The sequence below is a fragment of the Cydia strobilella genome, chromosome 25, assembly GCF_947568885.1.
Source record: "Cydia strobilella chromosome 25, ilCydStro3.1, whole genome shotgun sequence".
Taxonomy (NCBI): domain Eukaryota; kingdom Metazoa; phylum Arthropoda; class Insecta; order Lepidoptera; family Tortricidae; genus Cydia; species Cydia strobilella.
In genome coordinates, this window is record NC_086065.1 from 3,512,000 (window position 1) to 3,533,028 (window position 21,029).

The following is a 21,029-nucleotide window of genomic DNA, read 5'->3' on the forward strand; positions in this document are numbered from 1 at the left end:
ATTTGACTCAAGTTCCTTTGTGTTATTGCGACACTAGTTACAGATGTACTGCATAATTATTTTCCATCGTATTTTCACGGAAACGTACGAAAGTGTCTTGCCATTTCAGTCAGTCTCGGTACAAAAAGTAACTGAGGTTGACTGAAGTAGCATGACAAATACGAACGTTTCCGAGAAAATACGATGGAAAACAATTATGCACTACATCTGTACATTTTACCACATCGTTGGCTTATTATTTGACCTAGCTAAGATGATAATTGTTTGCAGAAAACGAAACGAAACGCTATATGTCTCTCTATCATTCTTCTATATTAGTGCGATAGAGAAACAAATAGTTTAACTACTATATTATCCTTGTGTAGTTTTTCTTTAGATTTTTCTGTAGTTCTGTACTTAAGTTATGTTCTGATGACTTACCCACAGATTTAATATATACGCTAGATGACGCAAATACCACGATTTGTATTGAAACCAAGCGTGCCGACTTTTTCATACAAAATTTACGCATAATATAATTTTAAAATTACTTATCTGTGATAGGAAATATGTTCTTGCCTTTGGATGCTCGCAATTTTTGGGTTGTTGCAGTTAATTATCATGCAACGAAGCATTTTTTTAAGTTTTCACGGACGTCCGGCTGCAACAACTGACGCGTGTAGACTGTAAAGAGTGACGGTCAACCTCGACGCTTGGTCGGGGTTCGGACACGCGAAGTGGATGCATTTGCGTCTTTTATACCATATTTCTGTGGACTTACCTATTATTTATATACTTAGTCTTATTAATTTTATTACAGATTAGTTCAAAAGCTTTTCTTGCAAGTGAATGAAAATGGGTTCATTAGTTCACAAACCGTCGATCAACTGCACTGCGAAAAATGCAACAAATTCTTAGCTGACAGGTAAGTTTTAAGAATATAATAGAATGTGTGTGTGTGTGTGTGTGTGTTAGAATAGAAAATGTACTGGGACGTCAGTCTTCCGTGACCACAGCTAGTGCAACCAGGCTGAAACGTCGGAAAAAAAGTAACATAATGAAATTTAATCGCGTTATACCCGTTAATGACATTAATTATGAGAATGTAATGTTTTTTATTCGTAAACATACAGACAATAGACATACATAAAAACCGGCCAAGTGCGGGTCGGACTCGCGCACCGAGGGTTCCGTACTTAAGGTTAGGGTAAAAACGGGACCCTATTACTAAGACTTCGCTGTCCGTCTGTCTGTCTGTCTGTCACCAGGCTGAACCTCGTGAACCGTGATAGCTAGACAGTTGAAATTTTCACAGATGATGTATTTCTGTTGCCGCTATAACAACAAATACTAAAAACAGAATAATATAAATATTTAAATGGGGCTCCCATACAACAAACGTGATTTTTTTGCTGTTTTTTTCCGTAATGGTACGGAACCCTTCGTGCGCGAGTCCGACTCGCACTTGGCCGGTTTTTTAGTATTTGTTGTTATAGCGGCAACAGAAATACATCATGAAAATTTCAACTGTCTGGTGACAGACAGACGGACAGCGGAGTCTTAGTAATAGGGTCCCGTTTTTACCCTTTGGGTACGGAACCTAAAAAAAAAATAGTGAGAATAAAGTGTCACGAAATGGCCTCATTTCAGCATGTTGTTGGTGACTTCCAGCGCTGATCTTCCCTCTATTACCCCTACCTAAACTTGCCCAGTTGTCTACCGTGTCAAACATTGTTTGTCCATAACCTTTTCGACGCCGTGTCGAACACAAAAGCTGTCATTCGGACGCCACGTCACGTCACCGAAGCGTCAAAACTGAAATTGAACTTTATGCACAAGCACGTAGGTCTATGTTGCTCTGTGGTCTTTGACCGATTAATCCGTCTTTGGCGTTGGACCTGCGGTGCCGATATATCCGTCATTGGCGTCCAAAAGGTTAAAACAACAAAACAAACAGTGACTCCTGACCACATATCTGTCTATATAATAATATCTAAGAGGGATTTAAATCTTCTCGGGCAGAGATAGGAAAAATAGGATGGGTACCGCCGTGGCCGGGTTCCCTAAGTTGTTTTGATAATAAAATTGATTCGATTAAAATATACCGTCAACCGGGGTGAATAGGGATGGATGGGGTGAATAGGGACAAAACTTAAAATGTGATTTACTTGTCAATTTCTTAAAAAATACCCACACAAATGGTATCGTACAAAATCTATTATTATTTTCAATCGAATGATACATATTGTGTGGGTAGTTTTTGAGAAATTGTCAAGTAAATTACATTTTAAGTTTTGTCCCTATTCATCCCAGCCATCCCTATTCACCCCGGTTGACGGTATCTATTTTTAGGTTTGTAGAAGGCACCTGCCCGCACCCCGGATGCCTATATGAAGACGCCAGAGGCGACCAATGCGACAAGTGCGGCAAGCTCGTCAACGCGATAGAACTTATAAAGCCGCGCTGCAAAATATGCGGAGACTCGCCGGCGGTGCGGCCGAGCGAGCAACTCTTTATAGATCTGGCACAGGTGAGACAGTCATGTAGTTAGAGTGAGACAGCTGGCACAGGTGAGACACACATATAGTTACAGTGAGACAGCTGTAGACCAGTGCGGCAAGCTCGTCAACGCTATAAAACTTAAAAAGCTGCGCTGGAAAATATGCGGACTCGCCGGCGGTGCGGCCGAGCGAGCAACTCTATAGATCTGGCACAGGTGAGACAGTCATGTAGTTAGAGTGAGACAGCTGGCACAGGTGAGACACACATATAGTTACAGTGAGACAGCTGTAGACCAGTGCGGCAAGCTCGTCAACGCTATAAAACTTAAAAAGCTGCGCTGGAAAATATGCGGAGACTCGCCGGCGGTGCGGCCGAGCGAGCAACTCTATAGATCTGGCACAGGTGAGACAGTCATGTAGTTAGAGTGAAACAGCTATCACAGGTGAGACAGACATATAGCTAGAGTGAGACAGCTGTAGACCAATGCGACAAGTGCGGCAAGCTCGTCAACGCGATAGAACTTATAAAGCCGCGCTGCAAAATATGCGGAGACTCGCCGGCGGTGCGGCCGAGCGAGCAACTCTTTATAGATCTGGCACAGGTGAGACAGTCATGTAGTTAGAGTGAGACAGCTGGCACAGGTGAGACACACATATAGTTACAGTGAGACAGCTGTAGACCAGTGCGGCAAGCTCGTCAACGCTATAAAACTTAAAAAGCTGCGCTGGAAAATATGCGGACTCGCCGGCGGTGCGGCCGAGCGAGCAACTCTATAGATCTGGCACAGGTGAGACAGTCATGTAGTTAGAGTGAGACAGCTGGCACAGGTGAGACACACATATAGTTACAGTGAGACAGCTGTAGACCAGTGCGGCAAGCTCGTCAACGCTATAAAACTTAAAAAGCTGCGCTGGAAAATATGCGGAGACTCGCCGGCGGTGCGGCCGAGCGAGCAACTCTATAGATCTGGCACAGGTGAGACAGTCATGTAGTTAGAGTGAAACAGCTATCACAGGTGAGACAGACATATAGCTAGAGTGAGACAGCTGTAGACCAATGCGACAAGTGCGGCAAGCTCGTCAACGCGATAGAACTTATAAAGCCGCGCTGCAAAATATGCGGAGACTCACCAGCGGTGCGGCCGAGCGAGCAACTCTTTATAGATCTGGCACAGGTGAGACAGTCATGTAGTTAGAGTGAGACAGCTGGCACAGGTGAGACAGACATATAGTTACAGTGAGACAGCTGTAGACCAGTGCGGCAAGCTCGTCAACGCTATAAAACTTAAAAAGCTGCGCTGCAAAATATATGAAAATATCAAAAATGTCATATTTAAAAAAACTTATTTCTGTTTCAGTTGGAACCATCACTACGCTCATGGTGGACTAAAGTAGAACACGGTTGGTCGCCTTCAGCCCGCGCCGTCGCACGCTCCTGGCTGCGGGAACCACTCCGCGCCCGCGCCGTCACCAGAGACCTGAAGTGGGGCGTCCCGGTCCCGGTCGAGGGGTTCACCAATAAGGTGAGTCCATAGAGTTGGATTCCTAGCCAGTTGTTTTCAGACGGTTAAGCAGTTGTTTTAACGAAACTCCTCACGAAATTTCACGAGAATCGGTCGAGTGAAGTTTTTTTTTTTTTTTTTAACTGATCGGCGATTGGCCCTAGTCACACCTGATGGAAAGTGAAGACAGGGCCTAAGATGGAGCTCACCGGTTCAGTAACAGCCTATTCACTCTTGGTTTAAATTAAAGAGACCGAGGTCATATTGATTGAGGTTTGCCGACATACAAAAGAATTTTCGCCAGAGTTGAAACTGTGACGTTAAGGTCCAAGGGTTCACTAATAAGGTGAGTCGCACCACCTATAGTAGAAAAAGTAAGAGCGAATCGCCTAGCGTTGTACGGACATGTAATGCGGAGGGATGAAAGTCATGTGACGAGAAAGGTAATACGAATGAATGTGGAGGGAAGTATCGGGAGAGGAAAACCGAGGAAAAGGTGGACGGACTGTGTGAGAGATGATATGAAACGAATGCGAGTGAATGATGAGATGACGGGCGACAGAGAGGTATGGAAGAAAAAGACATGCTGCGCCGACCCCAAATGAATGGGATAAGGGCAAGCGAATGATGATTAGATTCCTAGCCAGTTGGAACTAGCCCAACGCTCATGGTGGACCAAAGTCGGACATGGTCATCTTCCGCCCGCGCCGTCACCAGAGACCTGAAGTGGGGCGTGCCGGTCCCGGTCGAGGGGTTTACTAATAAAGTGGGTCCATAAGACTCCATAGATTTAAGTTCTTAGCGAGACTTTCATCCAGTCGAGCACTGTTTATGAAGAATCTGCTTGAGAACATTTCACGAGAATCGACCTAGAAATGCGAGTGAAGAATTTTCACAAAATAATTTTCTCCAGAGCTGATACTGAGACGCTTCGGTCGAGGGATTCACTAAATTACAATGAATCTTTAGTGTAATTTTTGTTTGTTTGACAAGAACATAACTAAGTGACGTTTTCATCCAAAAGGTACCACATTGTCAGTTGTCGATAAGGTTGAATTCAAATTATAGCTTCTATATGGAAATAGCGCCTTATTGGCAACCGACAATAAGTACCCGTTTGGTTGAAAACTGCACATAATGATCTGATATTCATAGTTTTAGTAGTAAAAAATCTGTATTCATACAGTGTATTTATTGCAGGTATTCTACGTATGGTTCGACGCCCCGATAGGGTATTGGAGTATAACTCAATGTCTCACTAAAGACTACGAGAAATGGTGGAAACCTGACAAAGATATACATGTAAGTACTTATCACATGTATAATTTGCCGTGTTAATGAGTTTGTGCTTGGAATTGATAGCTGTACCCCTTGTATGGGATTTAGAGTTTCCAAAACGTCCCGCTTGGCGCGCTGTTCAAAGTCCCATACAAAAATAGATATAACGCGAACGCTCATCACGCTATCGAATGAAATTTACACAAGGGGTTTTGATGTAGATGGCGCTGTGTGGCTTATTGTGGCTAAATGGCTAATTGACAACGCTTTTTATGACATAAATGATATATTGGAAATGTAGAACACTGTAAAAAATATGAAGTTTTTAATTTTACTGAATACATTTGTGAACAATTTTCATATTGTTATTTAAATGTTGCTATTAATCTAAATTAGCATTTCACTAATTGTAGTTTTGACGTGTAATATATGTGTACAATATTAATAAATCTGACTGAATATGGTTTCGTACATGGGTAACTAGTTTAAGGTACCAAAAGTTGACGTTTGACAATTCAGTTACCACAGAACCTATATCTAATTGTCAAACAAAGGGGCACGTTTTTTGTAAACTTTTTGCCCGATAGACAGATCAGTTGATCAATAGAATCCTGTCACGGTCGCCATGTGAAGCATAAGGCGCACTCACATTGGATGTGGATCCTAATGTGCGAGTGAAAAGTATGGACGTAAATAGCGATGTCTCGCTCACACACCGGAGCATACGGATCCGTATCACATAAGTTAAATTATGTGTATTTTAGGTGAAGCTGTACCAATTCATGGCTAAAGACAATGTGCCATTCCACGCTATAATGTTCCCGACGGCGATTATCGCGGCCAACCAGGGCCATGTGCTTGTTGACCACATCTTCGCTACAGGTATGTTTATTATATGTGACGTTCTCAAGAAAAAGGTACCACATGTTCGCTTGCCATAAGGACGCTTGACAGGTTATTCGTATAAAGGTGCGAACAAATTTCATCTATATGGTAAGCGACAATGCGGTACTTTTTGATTGAGAACGTCACATATTGGGGTATCTTATTTTATTGAAGAATAAAAAATACGGGGCATTATTGTAGTATTTTATATTAAAAAAATATTAACGGTTTGAACGTCACGCCTATCACGCGCGGCGCGTTATTGTGAACCTTGTGGGAATGCACGAAGGTTGATATTGGGCTGTAGCCGAGCGCGTCGGTTGTCGTCTTTGGCGGACAAACTGTTAATAAGCTGTACGGGTAACAGTAACGTCTGTTACTGAAAATTAATTTAAAAACACTATTTTTGAGAAGCCTGCGAGTCGGACTCGCGCACCGAGGGTTCCGTACTTTTTAGTATTTGTTATAGCGGCAACAGAAATACATCATCTGTGAAAATTTCAACTGTCTAGCTATCACGGTTCATGAGATACAGCCTGGTGACAGACAGACAGACGGACAGCGGAGTCTTAGTAATAGGCTCCCGTTTTTACCCTTTGAGTACGGAATCCTAAAAAAGAACAAAACATTCAATTCACTACAATTTTTCAGAATACCTTAACTACGAAGAAGGGAAATTCTCAAAGTCAAGAGGAGTGGGAGTTTTCGGGACAGATGCTCAGGTAATTTATTTAGGTCTAAAAAATAATGTTTTTGGAAGCGTAAAATACCCATAACGTATAATCTCGTGATCTGACGGTAGATGTCGTTAATCAACTCTGGAGTTGTAAAGAACAATGCAAAATGTGACGATAAAAATCGCTGCAAATGGGTTAGCTTCGGTAGCTCAGTTCTTGGAGTAGTGAACCGGTGACTCAATTATGTATCGCTAGTTCGAATCTTATCCCAGATGGTGATTTATCTTTTTCTTTTTTTTTGGGTGTTTATTTAGACATAAATATAGAACATTTTTATTCAACATCACATGAAATGGCAGTTAACAGATAGCGTAGTACATTTTTTTTTACAGATAAACCTTAAATTTAGACCTAAAAAACTAAGAAATTGAGTTGCATATCAGAGAGAAATATTCATGCGTGTTAAATATGAGCTTGCCTCAGCATAATGTTGCAGTGTATTTACTACGCTGGTTTTCAGGCAGACCCTTGATACATTATCCCTTACTTGCTGTTAGTCGAAAACTAAATGGCTTAGAATTATGTTAATATGTATGTATGAGTGTAAACTATGTTTTAGAATTTGGACAGAACAATTGCTGGTATAGTTTTTGTTTCATTTTTGTACAGGACACCGGAATCCCGTCTGACGTATGGCGATTCTACCTAGCCAGCGTAAGGCCTGAGAGTTCGGATTCCAGCTTCAGTTGGGTTGAACTCGGTACAAGGTAATAAACCATAATTATACTACAATAAATAATAGTATTTACAGTACATATACTTTACCTAGTACGTATACTTTACCGCACTAGTGCAATAATTAGCACATTAAAATTCAAAGGGCCACATGTACTGTAAAACGTTGTACGATACATGTGCGAATAGGTAATTCGCAACACGTGTCGATTTAAAAGTTTATCGCCACTTGTTGCGAATTTCCTATTTTTCGCACTTGTATCGTAATGTACTATAAGATACAATCAACTGGCTAATAAGAAAATAGTACATTTCGATGCTAGTGCGGAAAGTATGTCATTACTTCACGAGCACCGAGATATCTTGCCACGAGCCGTAGGCGAGTGGCAAGACTCGGGACGAATGAAGAATGACATATCCGCACGTGTATCGAACGACGTTTTTTAATACAGTTGCGAAAAAAAAGAAAAGCAACAAGTAAGGAATGGAATTCGAAACTTTTATATTACAACTGTGACACTGACTTCATTGACATTGACATTATGAAGAGGTGTTTTTCTAGCTTTTATTCGACTAGAATAGATTTTGTTATTACTATTGAACCCACTTCAATGAAAGTTTTTTTTTCAAATGCATCTTCTAAAGGGCCCTCATGCGCGAATCACGGCGCGGAGCCGCGAACGTGAGTGTGGAGTCTAGTTCGCTAATCAGCGAAATCGACTCCACACTCGCGTTCGCGGCTTCGCGTCGCGTAGTCTGGAGCAAGCTTATAAGATAGAAACAATTGTAAATATTAAAACATTGTACTATTATTACCTAAATATCGCTATTTACGATTGTTTGTGTATCGTATATTTATAAAAACAATAACGAATGTTGCCTTTGGAAACTTAAAACATTCTTGCAGTAAGAAAATACGCCTCTTCTTTGACAGGCGTTTCGTTCCATTCAGACAACTTATTAAGAACGGTTTTTAAACATTAAAAAATAATCGTGTAATGATGAAGAGGTAAGTAATAAAATATTAAATATGCATATTTTTCGTATTCTTACATTAACAGTAGGTTTTTATGTTGATTACGACGTTTAAAGGAAACTAATATTAACACTCATCAATAAGTAGTCATGAATTGGAACAAGTAAAAATTTAAAAAAATTGGAAAAGTAAAAAGCACTAGTTCGCGAAAACCAACTTTCCGCACGCTAAACAGCCACGAAAAGTAGCACTTTTTGAGCAACTGTATTAAAAAATATATTTGTAGAAAAACGGTGCCTATAGGTAATTAGGTAAAATGTGTAATTTTTTCTCCTTCTTCAGCTGTTTATTAATAGATACTCACTAATAGATGTCATGTGTACTTTTAAGCACATATATCTCTTAATTTATTAATGTATTGGTTAGTAGTAAATAATCTCAATGACATGCCCGCAATAGGGTAGTTAAATATTGCAAACGAGAGTATAGTTAAATTTATAGACTCGAGTTTGCAATATTATTACGCCCCGAGTTACACATAATGTTTTTCATCATACTTGCGATACAAAAATGAAGTATGAAGACAAAAAACTGTTAATTATAATACTAGAAACTTCATATCTCCCTAGGGAAAACGCTTTTTCTATAGTGCCCGCTAAGCCTGGGACTTCAGTCCCAAAAAAAAAATGTATCGTAAGGCAGTCTCCACTTTATGACTTTGTTCTACCAAGTTTAGGTATTTATACTCTGCCTATTTCGATCACTGCTTATGATTCTACAATAGAATCATAAGGGTAACGTAGAACTAGCACCCAAAAGAAAAGGATGAGTATAGTTTTCTAGTTTAGACTGGCTCAGGAAAGAAAATATTGGCAATTACTCCACCGACAAGAGCAAAGCTGTTAAGTTATGATGATGAAGTATAGTTTTCCTTGTTATTACTTACTGAAAAGTATGATTTGCCAGACTATAAATACTGTTTAAAAGTGGAAAAATTACTGCCTTGGGTGAGACTTGAACTCACGGCCTCTGGATCGATACTCCAGCGCTCTGCCAACTGAGCCACCAAGACCTCATCCATAGTCAGTTCAAGTTCAAGTTCGTGAGTTCAAGTCTCACCCAAGGCAGTAATTTTTCCACTTTTAAATTTATTCTAAGCTTAGTAGCATCGATCGCAGACGTTTCTGCTTGTTACAAATTAATTTATAAATACTGTCCACAGAAATAACTCCGAGCTGCTGAACAACCTGGGCAACTTCTGCCACCGTTCGCTGAGTTTTTGCGCCAACTCGTTCAAGGGGAGAGTTCCGGAGCTCCGCGCCACTCGCCATGATTTAGAACTCATGGCGCTTGTCAATAGAGAGCTCGTTGGTAAGTGATAATAATTAAATAAACACAATCGGGTATTTGACTACTAGTCAAATCAGTTTCTTGTTTCGAACTGTCAAAACGATTTTGCTACTATGGAATTTATATGAAACACTAGCATGTGACGTCACAATCAAATTACCTACTCTTTATAGTTTTATACGGGTTTTAAAATAGAAATAGTGTCTTAAAATAACTGCTGTCTACGTTTCTCTATTAATCTTCTGGTGATTTATTTCATGCATGGTGTAAAATAATTTATTTTAAATACAGTCAAATAACCTATAACAACAATATACACCTACAATATGTATGTGAATTTTCCTAATTGTATATGTTAATTTTAATGTGTGCATTTTTGATTGCTTATTATGTTAGAATAAAATAAAATAAAAAGCTTTTTTATTTCTTGCATACAAAAAAGAGAACAATAATGTTGTTTCTAAGTGTAAGGAGTTGGTTGTTAGTAGTTAGTTTTTTACATATTTTGTGTTTTTTTACCTATCTTAATTTCTAGAATGTTAGTATTTTTAGTATTTATAATTTCATATTAAGATTATTAAGTATATTTATTTGTTGTTATTTTTTTAATCTTCTGCAAGAACCCCAGGTTGGGTGAAGGCATAGAGTAACTTATACTAGAGCGGTAGTAAATTTTGTAACCCCAGTAAATTCACTGCCATCTGTCGACACACTTTAAAACTAAAAATAAATATTTATAAAAATTCGATAAAATGTATTTAAATATGGATAAATGATTTTTTTTATTTGCATTAATTATTTTTATGATTTTGACCCATGTTCTTTCACTGATATGCGTTAAAATTATAAATAACAAACGAAACCGTCAACGCCCTCTATACGAGTGTAGGCCAAAACTAGTGGCGCCCTCTGATCGAGAATCAAATTTTCGTAATTTTCGAGGCACGTTTTTTCCTTAGACTGTATCCATCTATTACGGAGTTATATCTATCTTTGGTGAAGGCTTCTGTGTCTTCATGTTAGAATAAATATGTAATGTAAATTTGTTATCCATTTATGTAAATAATAAAATATTTTATATTAAATAAATACCCTCATTCATCCGCCATTTTGAAAAGAAAAAACAAAAAACATAAGTATATTATCTGGTCACAAAATTTCAAAAGAACGGTTAATAAATGCGACCAGTAAAGAAAAACAGCGGGGCATAAACTTTTTCTTCGGGTTGAAACAGATGTTTCGCTCGCTGTTCGCGCTCGCTCAATTAAAAACAAGTACTGTTTCATTATCACCTCCTTAGACATCATTTCATATTAATGCCAACATAACAGAAATCGTAGCTGGCGCAAGTGAGACAGTCCTCTAATTTGATGCTCTCTTTCGGATCATCGTCAGTAGTCTTCTATAACTGTCTTGCTTGGTGATAAAGCACAATTTAGTTTGACAAAAATGAATTTTAAAAACCATAAACTGTTGAAAAACCTGAGCAACTTCTGTCTCCTACAATGACCCGTCTCGCTCGGTGATAAGATTCAATTTAGTTTGACAACCTGGGCAACCTCTGTCACCGCTGAGCTTCTGCGCCAACTCGTTCAAGGGCAGGGCGCCGGGGCTCCGCGCTTGTCAATAGGGAGCTCGTTGGTAAGTGCACAGACAGACTGACATACAACAGACAGACGTGTACAAGGGTAGGGTACCGGAGCTGACCTCGAGCTCTTGAGTGTACGGACAGACTGACAATCTCCATCAAGTTTTTCATGTCGAAAACTTCTTAGCATTTAAAAATTGATCCCCACGACACGACCCATAGTACAAGCTTGAAAAAAACTCACAAGGCATGAATATCATGATATTTATGATCATCGCATTTTAATGTAACAATTTGTAACATGTTTATTTCACTGTTTTTTTTTGTGTGTGACACGGTTATTTCATTGTATAATGTAAAATTTAAAACTATAAACGAAATAAATAGTAGTGTGACTATTTGTAAAAACACAAATTTAAAATATTTTCATAAGAAAATATTTTAATTTAATCTGTTATTAGAGTAAATTTTAAAACACAACGCTGAAAGAAATATACTCGCAACTCCGGTGCATCTACACATCGCTTTGAACATTTATTTTATTTCCGAAATTGTTATTTATTTATGTTTGCCTGTTTGTTCCAGCTTACGTCCAACACATGGAGAAGGGGCGACTAAGAGAAGCCCTAAAACATGTCCTTCTCATATCCAAACTTGGAAACCAACATATGCAGTCGTCACAACCGTGGGTGCTACTTAAAGGAACAGATGATGACAAGTAAGTCACAATAATATGGTGGCTAACAAGAATACAAGCCGTCTAAAACATATTCTTCTCATATGTAATCATTGCTCTTGAAGCTTATCGCGGTTACGTGTCTTTTGTTCTGCGTTACGGATTGCTAGTCTGGGGGAATTCTGTGAATGTGTAAAAGGTGACAAGTAAAAGTTACTCTGCAATATGGTTATAATCCCTTTCGATAATTAAATTGGGCAACTTCTTAGCATGTTATAGTCCGTTTTTTTTTTCAGATTAGAAATTTCATAACCTCAAAATTAGTGGTAACTTTTTTTCCTCCAAAATTAAATTTGAGCAACTATAAGTCGGCTCATCGTCCTGTTTACCGGGACCCCAAATAAGTTAAAAAAAAACTGTAATACCTAGGTTAAGATGTACTAACTCTAATATTATTAGTCTGTATATAACTAACAATCTATGGGCAATCTGGCCTGAAATAAAGAATATATTATATTATTATTATAACATATCCACTGAATTATAGTGTCGTTTACATATTATTGGACGGCAATATTAGATATCATAGGAACCCTAGCATTTCAGAAGAAAAAGTTAATTACCATTACTTTTAAGGTTAGAAAAATTCTAATCTTTAAAAAAACGGGGTATAGGAAAACATATTTTTCTCAAAAATAGACGACAAAGTCGACGTTGTCGGTTAAAAAGTAGGTCGCGAAGTGCGTAGTTTATGGTCAGTCAAAAAATTAAAAAGTTAAAAACATTGCAGTCTCGATTTCGGGACTGCAATGTTGCATACAAATTCCATTATTTGTCGAGTTCCAAACTTTTTAAAAGTTGAAGTGGCCATATCAAATGAAGGCATAGGTCCTTTAAACTGCCAAACAGATGATCAGTACTTATTATTATAATGTTGGTACCGCGACTATTTAGGTGTCTCAAATAGGTTGGCGTATTTTCAGCAGAAAAATACACTTCTATTTTTAATTAAAAAAAAAATAAAAAGGCGGCAAAGCAAATCTTTTTTCTTTTTTCTGTGAAAATATATACATAAGAGCGTTGCTTCTGTAAAATATTTATATTATATTTGTTATTATTGCGCCATTTTTGAGAAAAGCACTATATATGACTCGGCTGGAAGGCTACTTGCTGGCTTCGGATTCAATTAAACGGACTCTCAAGGTCGTCCGTTTAAAACGAATCCTCAGCCAGCAAGTTGCTACTTTTACGGTACATATATAGAAAAAAAAATATCCACCCTAACATTAAACGATTTTTTTTAGAGAACGCGGTTCAACAGCTATAGCAATGTGCTGTCAACTAGTAGCATTGCTATGTGTGTTGCTAACACCATACATGCCTGCCACCGGGCGTCGCTTACGGGACCAGCTTAAAGTGACCCCTGACACTCTGAGACTCAACCCCAAGTGAGTGTCTAGCTTATGTGGTTTGTTTTAGTCTGCGATGTTATCGTCAGGTGACGACCAAAACTCACTAATTACTCAATCAATCAATCAATCATTTATTTGCACATAAAAACATAGTATAATGCATGCAAATACATTTATATGACACATTACACCACCGGTAATGTCAAAATGAATTACAATAAAAAAAAATAGTAAATAATAATAATAATAATAATAATATATAATACCCCACGGACCCGAGTGCTCCAGAGAGTCGGTCAGGGTCTCCGTCTCCGGCGTGTCTTCGTCGGTCGGAGTGGACCCCAAGGAGACCCGCATGACTCTCAGCTCTGGCTTGCCTTCATTGGCCGTCCAGAGGGGAGTCGTAAGAGCTATATGCTCCAGGGGTGGAAGTGAAAGATGCATAAGACGCGAGTTGGCACAGTGGCTGTTAACAGCCACTGGGTAGCGGCGCGGCGCACACCTCTCGACACCCCTGAGCCGCTCACACCGGTGTTGCTCCTGGTCGTCTTCACGACGGCAGTTTCAGGGGCCCATCTAGTAAGCGGCAAGTCACCACCTGCCTCGATAACGTGTGTTAGCATTGTTATGGCAGGTGTCCGGACTTCTTTTCAATAGCCCAGTCTCATTGTCCACCCAAACTTCAATCTATAGACCGGTATACTGTTCACTTTTTCTACAATAGTCCCAATGCCTGCTGCGACCGGTTCATGGGTGTCTATTGTTGCACCTGTGAACGGGTTCCAGCAGGCGTTCTACATGACATTAAAGCTCTCCAAGGGGCCTCTACGTGTTGGATCTATATCCCCACGCAAGCCTATCAAAAGACCGGGATTTATAGGCCCGTGAAATCCGAGGAGATACATATAATAATAATAATATATGAATAGAAAACAGCGAGATAATATGCGGATACGATCCGCAGGGGAAACGCAACGGTTAGCCTATAGAAGATAGGATTTGGGGAAAAAATAAATTTAGGAGGGTCAAAATTTAGAGAAAATTAAGATCCGGCTCGAAGACCAGAAAATGTGGCGTAAAGCCAGTGGACTGTAGTTGGTGTTTTAGCGTATATTAATCCAATAGATTTAGGTGGGCTTACCGGATGGGTTTGTGGTCTGCTGCTGGCAGAGGCCTCTGCTGGAGGATGCCTGGTGTATTCTTTCGTGGTGTATCCTTCCTTCGAGCACTTTAAGAGGTTTTTTACTGAATATTATTTGCTTTCGCGTTAGGTTCTGATCACGTTTTTTATGACACTTCATAATAATATTAAATAATATGTATATTATACGTGAGTTAATTCATAAATTGCCAAAACTACTAAAAAATAATTAAACAAAAATCAACCATCATGGTACTAATACCAAAGGTGAAATATCACTCTCATTCACAGAAATCCATCGTTCATCCAATACCTGCCGGCGGGACATGTGATAGGCAAGCCGGAGCCACTCTTCACCAAGATAGAGCCGGAGGTGCTCGAGAAACTGAGAGCCAAGTACGCTGGCACGCAGGACGATAGAGAAAAAAAGGTTTGTATTGTGATCAACTTCCTATAGTTTTTAGGGTTCCGTACCCAAAGGGTAAAAACGTGACCCTATTACTCCGCTGTCTGTCTGTCTGCCCGTCTGTCACCAGGCTGTATCCCATGAACCGTGATAGCTATAGATAGTTGAAATTTTCACAGATTATGTATTTCTGGTGCCGTTATAAAACAATTACTAAAAACAGAATAAAATCAATATTTAAGTGCGGCTCCCATACAAGAAACGTGATTTTTGCCGTTTTTTGCGTAATGGTACGGAACCCTTCGTGCGCGAGTCCGACTCGCACTTAGCCGGTTTTTATTTGCATTGTTTTCTGTAATTAGGTGTGCAATAAATAGTATTTTCATTGTAATATTTGTAATGTATTGTGTAAATATGTTTTTTTTTTCAGCAAAACGGTGACGTCACAAGTGTGGGAAGCATGGCCGAATTAGAGAAAGCTGTGGCGGAACAGGTATTTATACTATATTTATTTATAATATTATACTATTTATTTATTCTGAGTAGATTATTGCTGACTTACTAACTATATCTATAAAGTAGTCACCCCACTGCATATTTAACATAAATACAATTTACAATTAATAGTTACAATTTTAGATCAATTATAATTTAGATTACAATTTAAGAATTTCTAATATTTTATAATAACATTCAAATTGACTTTAAATACATATTTTCAAGTGTTTGTGTGCGTGTTTGTGTGCGTGTTTGTGTGCGTGTTTGTGTGTGTGTGTGTGTGTGTGTGTGTGTGTGTGTGTGTGTGTGTGTGTGTGTGTGTGTGTGTGTGTGCGCGTGCGTGCGTGCGTGCGTGCGTGCGTGCGTGTGTGTGTGTGTGTGCGTGTGTGCGTGTGCGTGTGTGTGTGTGACAGTGCAGAATTCATAATAGTGCCTCCGCTTCTTCTTAATCTAGTGTTTTCAGCCATGATCTTACAATCTCTACACCTGAGATATGGCATCGGGTAAATGTTAACAATAATATGGGGCATTTTCTATGAAAAGGGACCTTTTTTGTCGATGGCGCTTACGCCGCACAGCTTCGCGCGGCATTGTATTTATATTAGAGCATCGTTAATAATGGCGTAAGCGCCATCGACAATACCACATTAATAACCTTAATTTTCAGGGTGAGAAAGTTCGGAAACTCAAAGCGTCCACTAAGGACAAGGCAGTATGGACACCGGAAGTGAACAAACTGCTTGAACTGAAGAAACAGCTGACGGCTGCGCAGTCGCAGCCGCAAGCCCCGCCCACTTCCGCTTCCGTAGCCGACTTGGAGAAGGCAGTGGCTGAACAGGTATTTATAAAACCTTTACAGTAAATATTATTATAGTGCTAATTTGTGACGTTTTCAACCAAAAGGTACCACATTGTCGCTAGTCGATAAGGTTGATTTCTAATTGAAGCTATATGGGAATAGCGCCTTACTAACAAGCGACAAGTACCCTTTTGGTTGAAAATGGCACATTTACTAAACGTACGAACGTGTCTTGCTATTTCAGTCAGTCTCGGTACAAAAAGTACTGAGGTTGACTGAAGTAGCATGACAAATACGAACGTTTTACGAGAAAATACGATGGAACACAATTATTCACTACATCTGTACATGTACCTGCCCTGCGGGCTTAGAACGGTATCATTCATGTCGCCTGTCACGTTCTAACATGTATGGAAGTGCGAAAGTGACAGGCATAGTGATAGGTGATAAAAATGCAACCATGCTGACACCACTGATCATGAATCAATTTAACCTACAGGGCGAAAAGGTGCGACAACTTAAAGCGTCCACCAAAGACAAGGCGGTTTGGGCACCGGAAGTCAACAAACTGCTCGAGTTGAAGAAACAGCTGACGGCCGCGCAGCAGGCCACGCCCACTTCCGGTGCGGCCGGCGACAGTGTTGCCAGCTTGGAAAAAGCTATCGCGGAGCAGGTGAATAGGGGAATCAATCAAAATGAGGGCTACCGTTTTTGTGCTCACCAGTTGGCGCCACTGTAGATGTAGGTCCAGAAAAACAGATCTCAAAATTCTTCTATGCTTATTTTTATAAAATCAATACGTTCTAATATACACAAAGGTATTTTAACGTCTAAATGTGCCATTTTTTCAACCTGTTTAATTTTGCATATATTTTAGTTCGCACTTTTTTTAAACCACTAACATTTATTGAGCTACGAGTATATCTATTGTTTACCATGATGAAATAGACCTAGACAGTTGAAATTTTCACAGATGATGTATTTCTGTTGCCGCTATAACAACAAATACTGAAAAGTACGGAACCCTCGGTGCGCGAGTCCGACTCGCACTTGGCCGGTTTTTTCTCATGAGTGACGTCATTATAGCAAAAACAAGTGTTCAATTTGCACTTCACATTTGACGTTTCTTTGTTACTGCACTGCTATGATGACGTCACAAGGTCACACGAATAGCGGCTGTCTTTTTGGCGCGAACATATGTAACATTAAATCATTTTACGGTTTAGACTCACTTGTTTTAGAAACATGTCGCGCGAGTGACTAAAACAAGTGTCTAAACCGTAAATTTTTTTTTTTTTTTAATATAAATATTATAAGACACATAGAAAACACCCAAGACTCGGAACAAATATCTGTGTTCATCACACAAATAAATGCCCTTACCGGGATTCGAACCCAGGACCATCGGCTTCACAGGCAGGGTCACTACCCACTAGGCCAGACCGGTCGTCATATTTAATGTTAGTATGTCTCGCAACAGTTTAAATTCGAACATATGTAACGTTAACTATTTTTATTTGCGTATAGCGATGTTATTTTCGTGAAATAAAAATATCATTTGGCTATTAAAGCTTTACGAACATTTATAAATATATAATGATTTAAACAAACACGATTTTCACTCATAATTTTAAACTAACATGGGACTTAATCGCGTAAAAACTTACGATTATTTATGGCCTGACGTTTCGAACGTGACGTTACGTTTGTGGTCACAGGCAGACTGGTGAGGAATTGTATCAACATCTTCAACGTGAGTTTTTACGCGATTAAATCCCGTGATAGTTTAAAATTACTTATAATAAAAATATATTTGGAAAAATGTGGAATAACCGAGTGACAGCGAAACAAAAACATTTCAGTGACGAAAATGCCTAATATGGGGCATTTTCTATGAAAAGGGACCTTATTGTCGATGGCGCTTACGCCGCACAGCGTCGCGCGGCATTGTTTATAATGGCGTAAGCGCCATCGACAATTAAGTCCCTTTTTATAGAAAATACCACATATTATTACTTTATTTTCTCTGCAGGGCGACAAAGTGCGAAAGCTGAAGGCCTCAACAAAGGATAAGGCAGTATGGACCCCAGAGGTCAACGTCCTCTTGGACCTCAAGAAACGACTCGCGGCCCTACATACCAAGTAGACAGTATACGGTGGGGGTTAAGGGAGGGTTAAAGGCATTTCGCGGTTAAAATATCTGCTATCAAAGAGAATTAAGAAGACAAGAGTGCTCACTCCATTCATCGGTTTTGTTACAAAAAGACTATTATTTTCGTAGTCTACATCTGGCGTCGAATAGCGGAACTATCAACTATCAACTCTTGTCTTTTTATAGACCGCGGGCCAGGAACAGATTTCCATGACCAATCGCCTCCCGGGTGAAAACTCGTATAGTGGTTAACGGCTATGTATGATGAACCCTCGTGAACGTCAGCTGCCGCTCCGTTGGTGGGTTGAGGAATGGCAGCAAATAAATTCTATAAAAAAAAAATTGTCATCGCCTCCCGCTTGATACTTTGTCAGATGATAGTTTAGATGCTATTGTGAATAAACAAAATCGTCAGCCGATTGTATCGCTGTGGAAAGACCGTCAGCTGGTCATATGAAGATGTAAAAAAAAAATATTTTCAGTCATCGGCGTCATCGCCTCCCGTTTGTTATTTTGTCAGATGATAGTTTAGATGCTATTGTTAATAAAAAAAATCGTCAGCCTGTTGTATCGCGGTGGAAAGATCGTGTTACGCGTTTCGGTAGCTGCCATTCCTCAACCCACCAACGGAGCGGCAGCTGACGTTCACGAGGGTTCATCATACATAGCCGTTAACCGCTATACGAGTTTTTGCCCGGGAGGCGATGACTGACGAATTTTGCGCCTGGCTCGCGGTCTATTAATTCTCTTTGCTGCTATAGAATTAAGGCATAACAACATAATGTAAAGGATAGACCACACCAAGACCATTTTGTTTAAAGTTACGCACTTAACTTTTTTTCACAATGGCCCATCAGAGCGCAGCGACGTACTAGTTACGTTTTTGTCATACATATATGTGGCTTTCCATCAGAGAAGTGTCCTTTTTTCATGTGCAAGGACAATTCTATCAGAATTTCTGTTGGAATTTTAGATAAAAAGGTCCTTATTGAAGCACAAGGGCCCTATGCCACATGAAAAAGCCACATATCGTGACTAATTTGAAAAAAACTCGTATCTTGTTCTGTCAATCAAAAGAAAAATGTGGTAACTATGTATGGAATGCATACAGTTACTGCGTTTTAACTTTGAGTATCATAGCAGTGCGAGATACGAGTATATCTATTTACATAAAGATAATATTTCGCAAGTAACAAATTAAAAATGAAATTTACTATTTGCTAATCCGTCAAGTGGACGAAAACTAGAACATGTACGGAAACTAGCCCAATGACCCTATTTAAAATGCAATAAATTTCAGTTGTAACCCATTTTTTCGTTATGCGACCTACTATGACGCACATGAATTATTTATTACCAGAAAATAAATTATTTATTACCATGTAAACATTTTCTTTTATTTATACACTATATTTTATGGGGTTCTATTTGGTAACTGGTTACAAGATGACATCTTGTTGATTCTCATTTTTATGATTCCCTAGTCTAGTAGATGTCAGATGTAGTGCATAATTATTTTCCATCGTATTTTCACGGAAACGTTCGAACGTGCGTCTTGCTATTTCAGTCAGTCTAGGTACAAAAAGTACTGAGGTTGAGTATGAAGTAGCATGACAAAAACGAACGTTTCCGAGAAAATACGATGGAAAACAATTATGCACTACATCTGGAGATACAAGTGCGGAAAAGAGGAAATTCGAAACGACACGACTCGTAATTACCTACTCGCACGTGTATCGTACAACGTTTTACAGTAAGTACATATGGCCCTTTAAACTTTCGACATATGCACGAAAAGTGCTCTTTACGCACTAGTGCGAGAAAGTAGCACCTTATGTACTGTAATAGTACATTATGATACAAGTGTGCTAAGTTGGTCATCACACACGAGGCGATATTGTGCGCGCGAGCTGTAAGCGAGCGCGCAATAAGAAAGCCGATGTGTGTAATGACCAATGCACACGCGTTTCATACGACGTTTTTCAACACACTTGCGGGAAAAAAAAAAGAAACTTTCATATTAATCAAATTTTAATAGTTAAAACAGTTAGTATTGTGTGTTTCATCTGTCATACTCGTACTGCCGGCCGGCCCTCGCTCGCCCCGGCCGCGGGCGGGCCGGCCGGGCCGCGCACTGCGCAGGCGGTCGGGCGCGCCGGTGCCCGCCAGTCCGACCAATTAAAGAAGGCTCCCTTTCCATGCATATTATTAGCAATCAGTTAGCTTCTTAACTCGGATAATATAATGAAAAAGCACGAGTGGAATAATACACTGAAAGAGCACGCGTGTTTAAAATCTAGGATTATGAGCCAAAAATCGGTGGAATAAAAACGTCGTTTTGAGCAAGTGTGTTGAAAGAACTATTACAACTCAAACTGTCAACTTTTTTAGCGTTATTCATAAAAGTTCTTTAACAAGCCGTTGATAATGGTTTTTTATACGTCATTTTGCTATTTGTTTTAGAAAAAAATAAA

The 21,029-nt window shown here is 39.4% G+C and overlaps 1 protein-coding gene across 1 annotated transcript in view; it reads left to right on the forward strand.

Moving 5' to 3' along the window:
• The window catches only part of LOC134752916 (methionine--tRNA ligase, cytoplasmic), a 34,543-nt gene extending 14,607 nt beyond the window's left edge, over window positions 1-19,936 (forward strand). Inside the window, exons 10-24 of the mRNA XM_063688699.1 lie at window positions 800-904; window positions 2,332-2,509; window positions 3,839-4,003; window positions 5,183-5,284; window positions 6,025-6,142; window positions 6,797-6,867; window positions 7,492-7,589; window positions 9,756-9,904; window positions 12,057-12,189; window positions 13,452-13,595; window positions 14,992-15,130; window positions 15,537-15,599; window positions 16,272-16,442; window positions 16,903-17,076; window positions 18,436-19,936. Coding sequence (XP_063544769.1) covers window positions 800-904; window positions 2,332-2,509; window positions 3,839-4,003; window positions 5,183-5,284; window positions 6,025-6,142; window positions 6,797-6,867; window positions 7,492-7,589; window positions 9,756-9,904; window positions 12,057-12,189; window positions 13,452-13,595; window positions 14,992-15,130; window positions 15,537-15,599; window positions 16,272-16,442; window positions 16,903-17,076; window positions 18,436-18,549 — 1,924 coding nt within the window. The 3' untranslated portion in view covers window positions 18,550-19,936. The remainder of the gene's footprint in view (window positions 1-799; window positions 905-2,331; window positions 2,510-3,838; window positions 4,004-5,182; window positions 5,285-6,024; window positions 6,143-6,796; window positions 6,868-7,491; window positions 7,590-9,755; window positions 9,905-12,056; window positions 12,190-13,451; window positions 13,596-14,991; window positions 15,131-15,536; window positions 15,600-16,271; window positions 16,443-16,902; window positions 17,077-18,435) is intronic.
• Window positions 19,937-21,029: the final 1,093 nt, after the last annotated feature.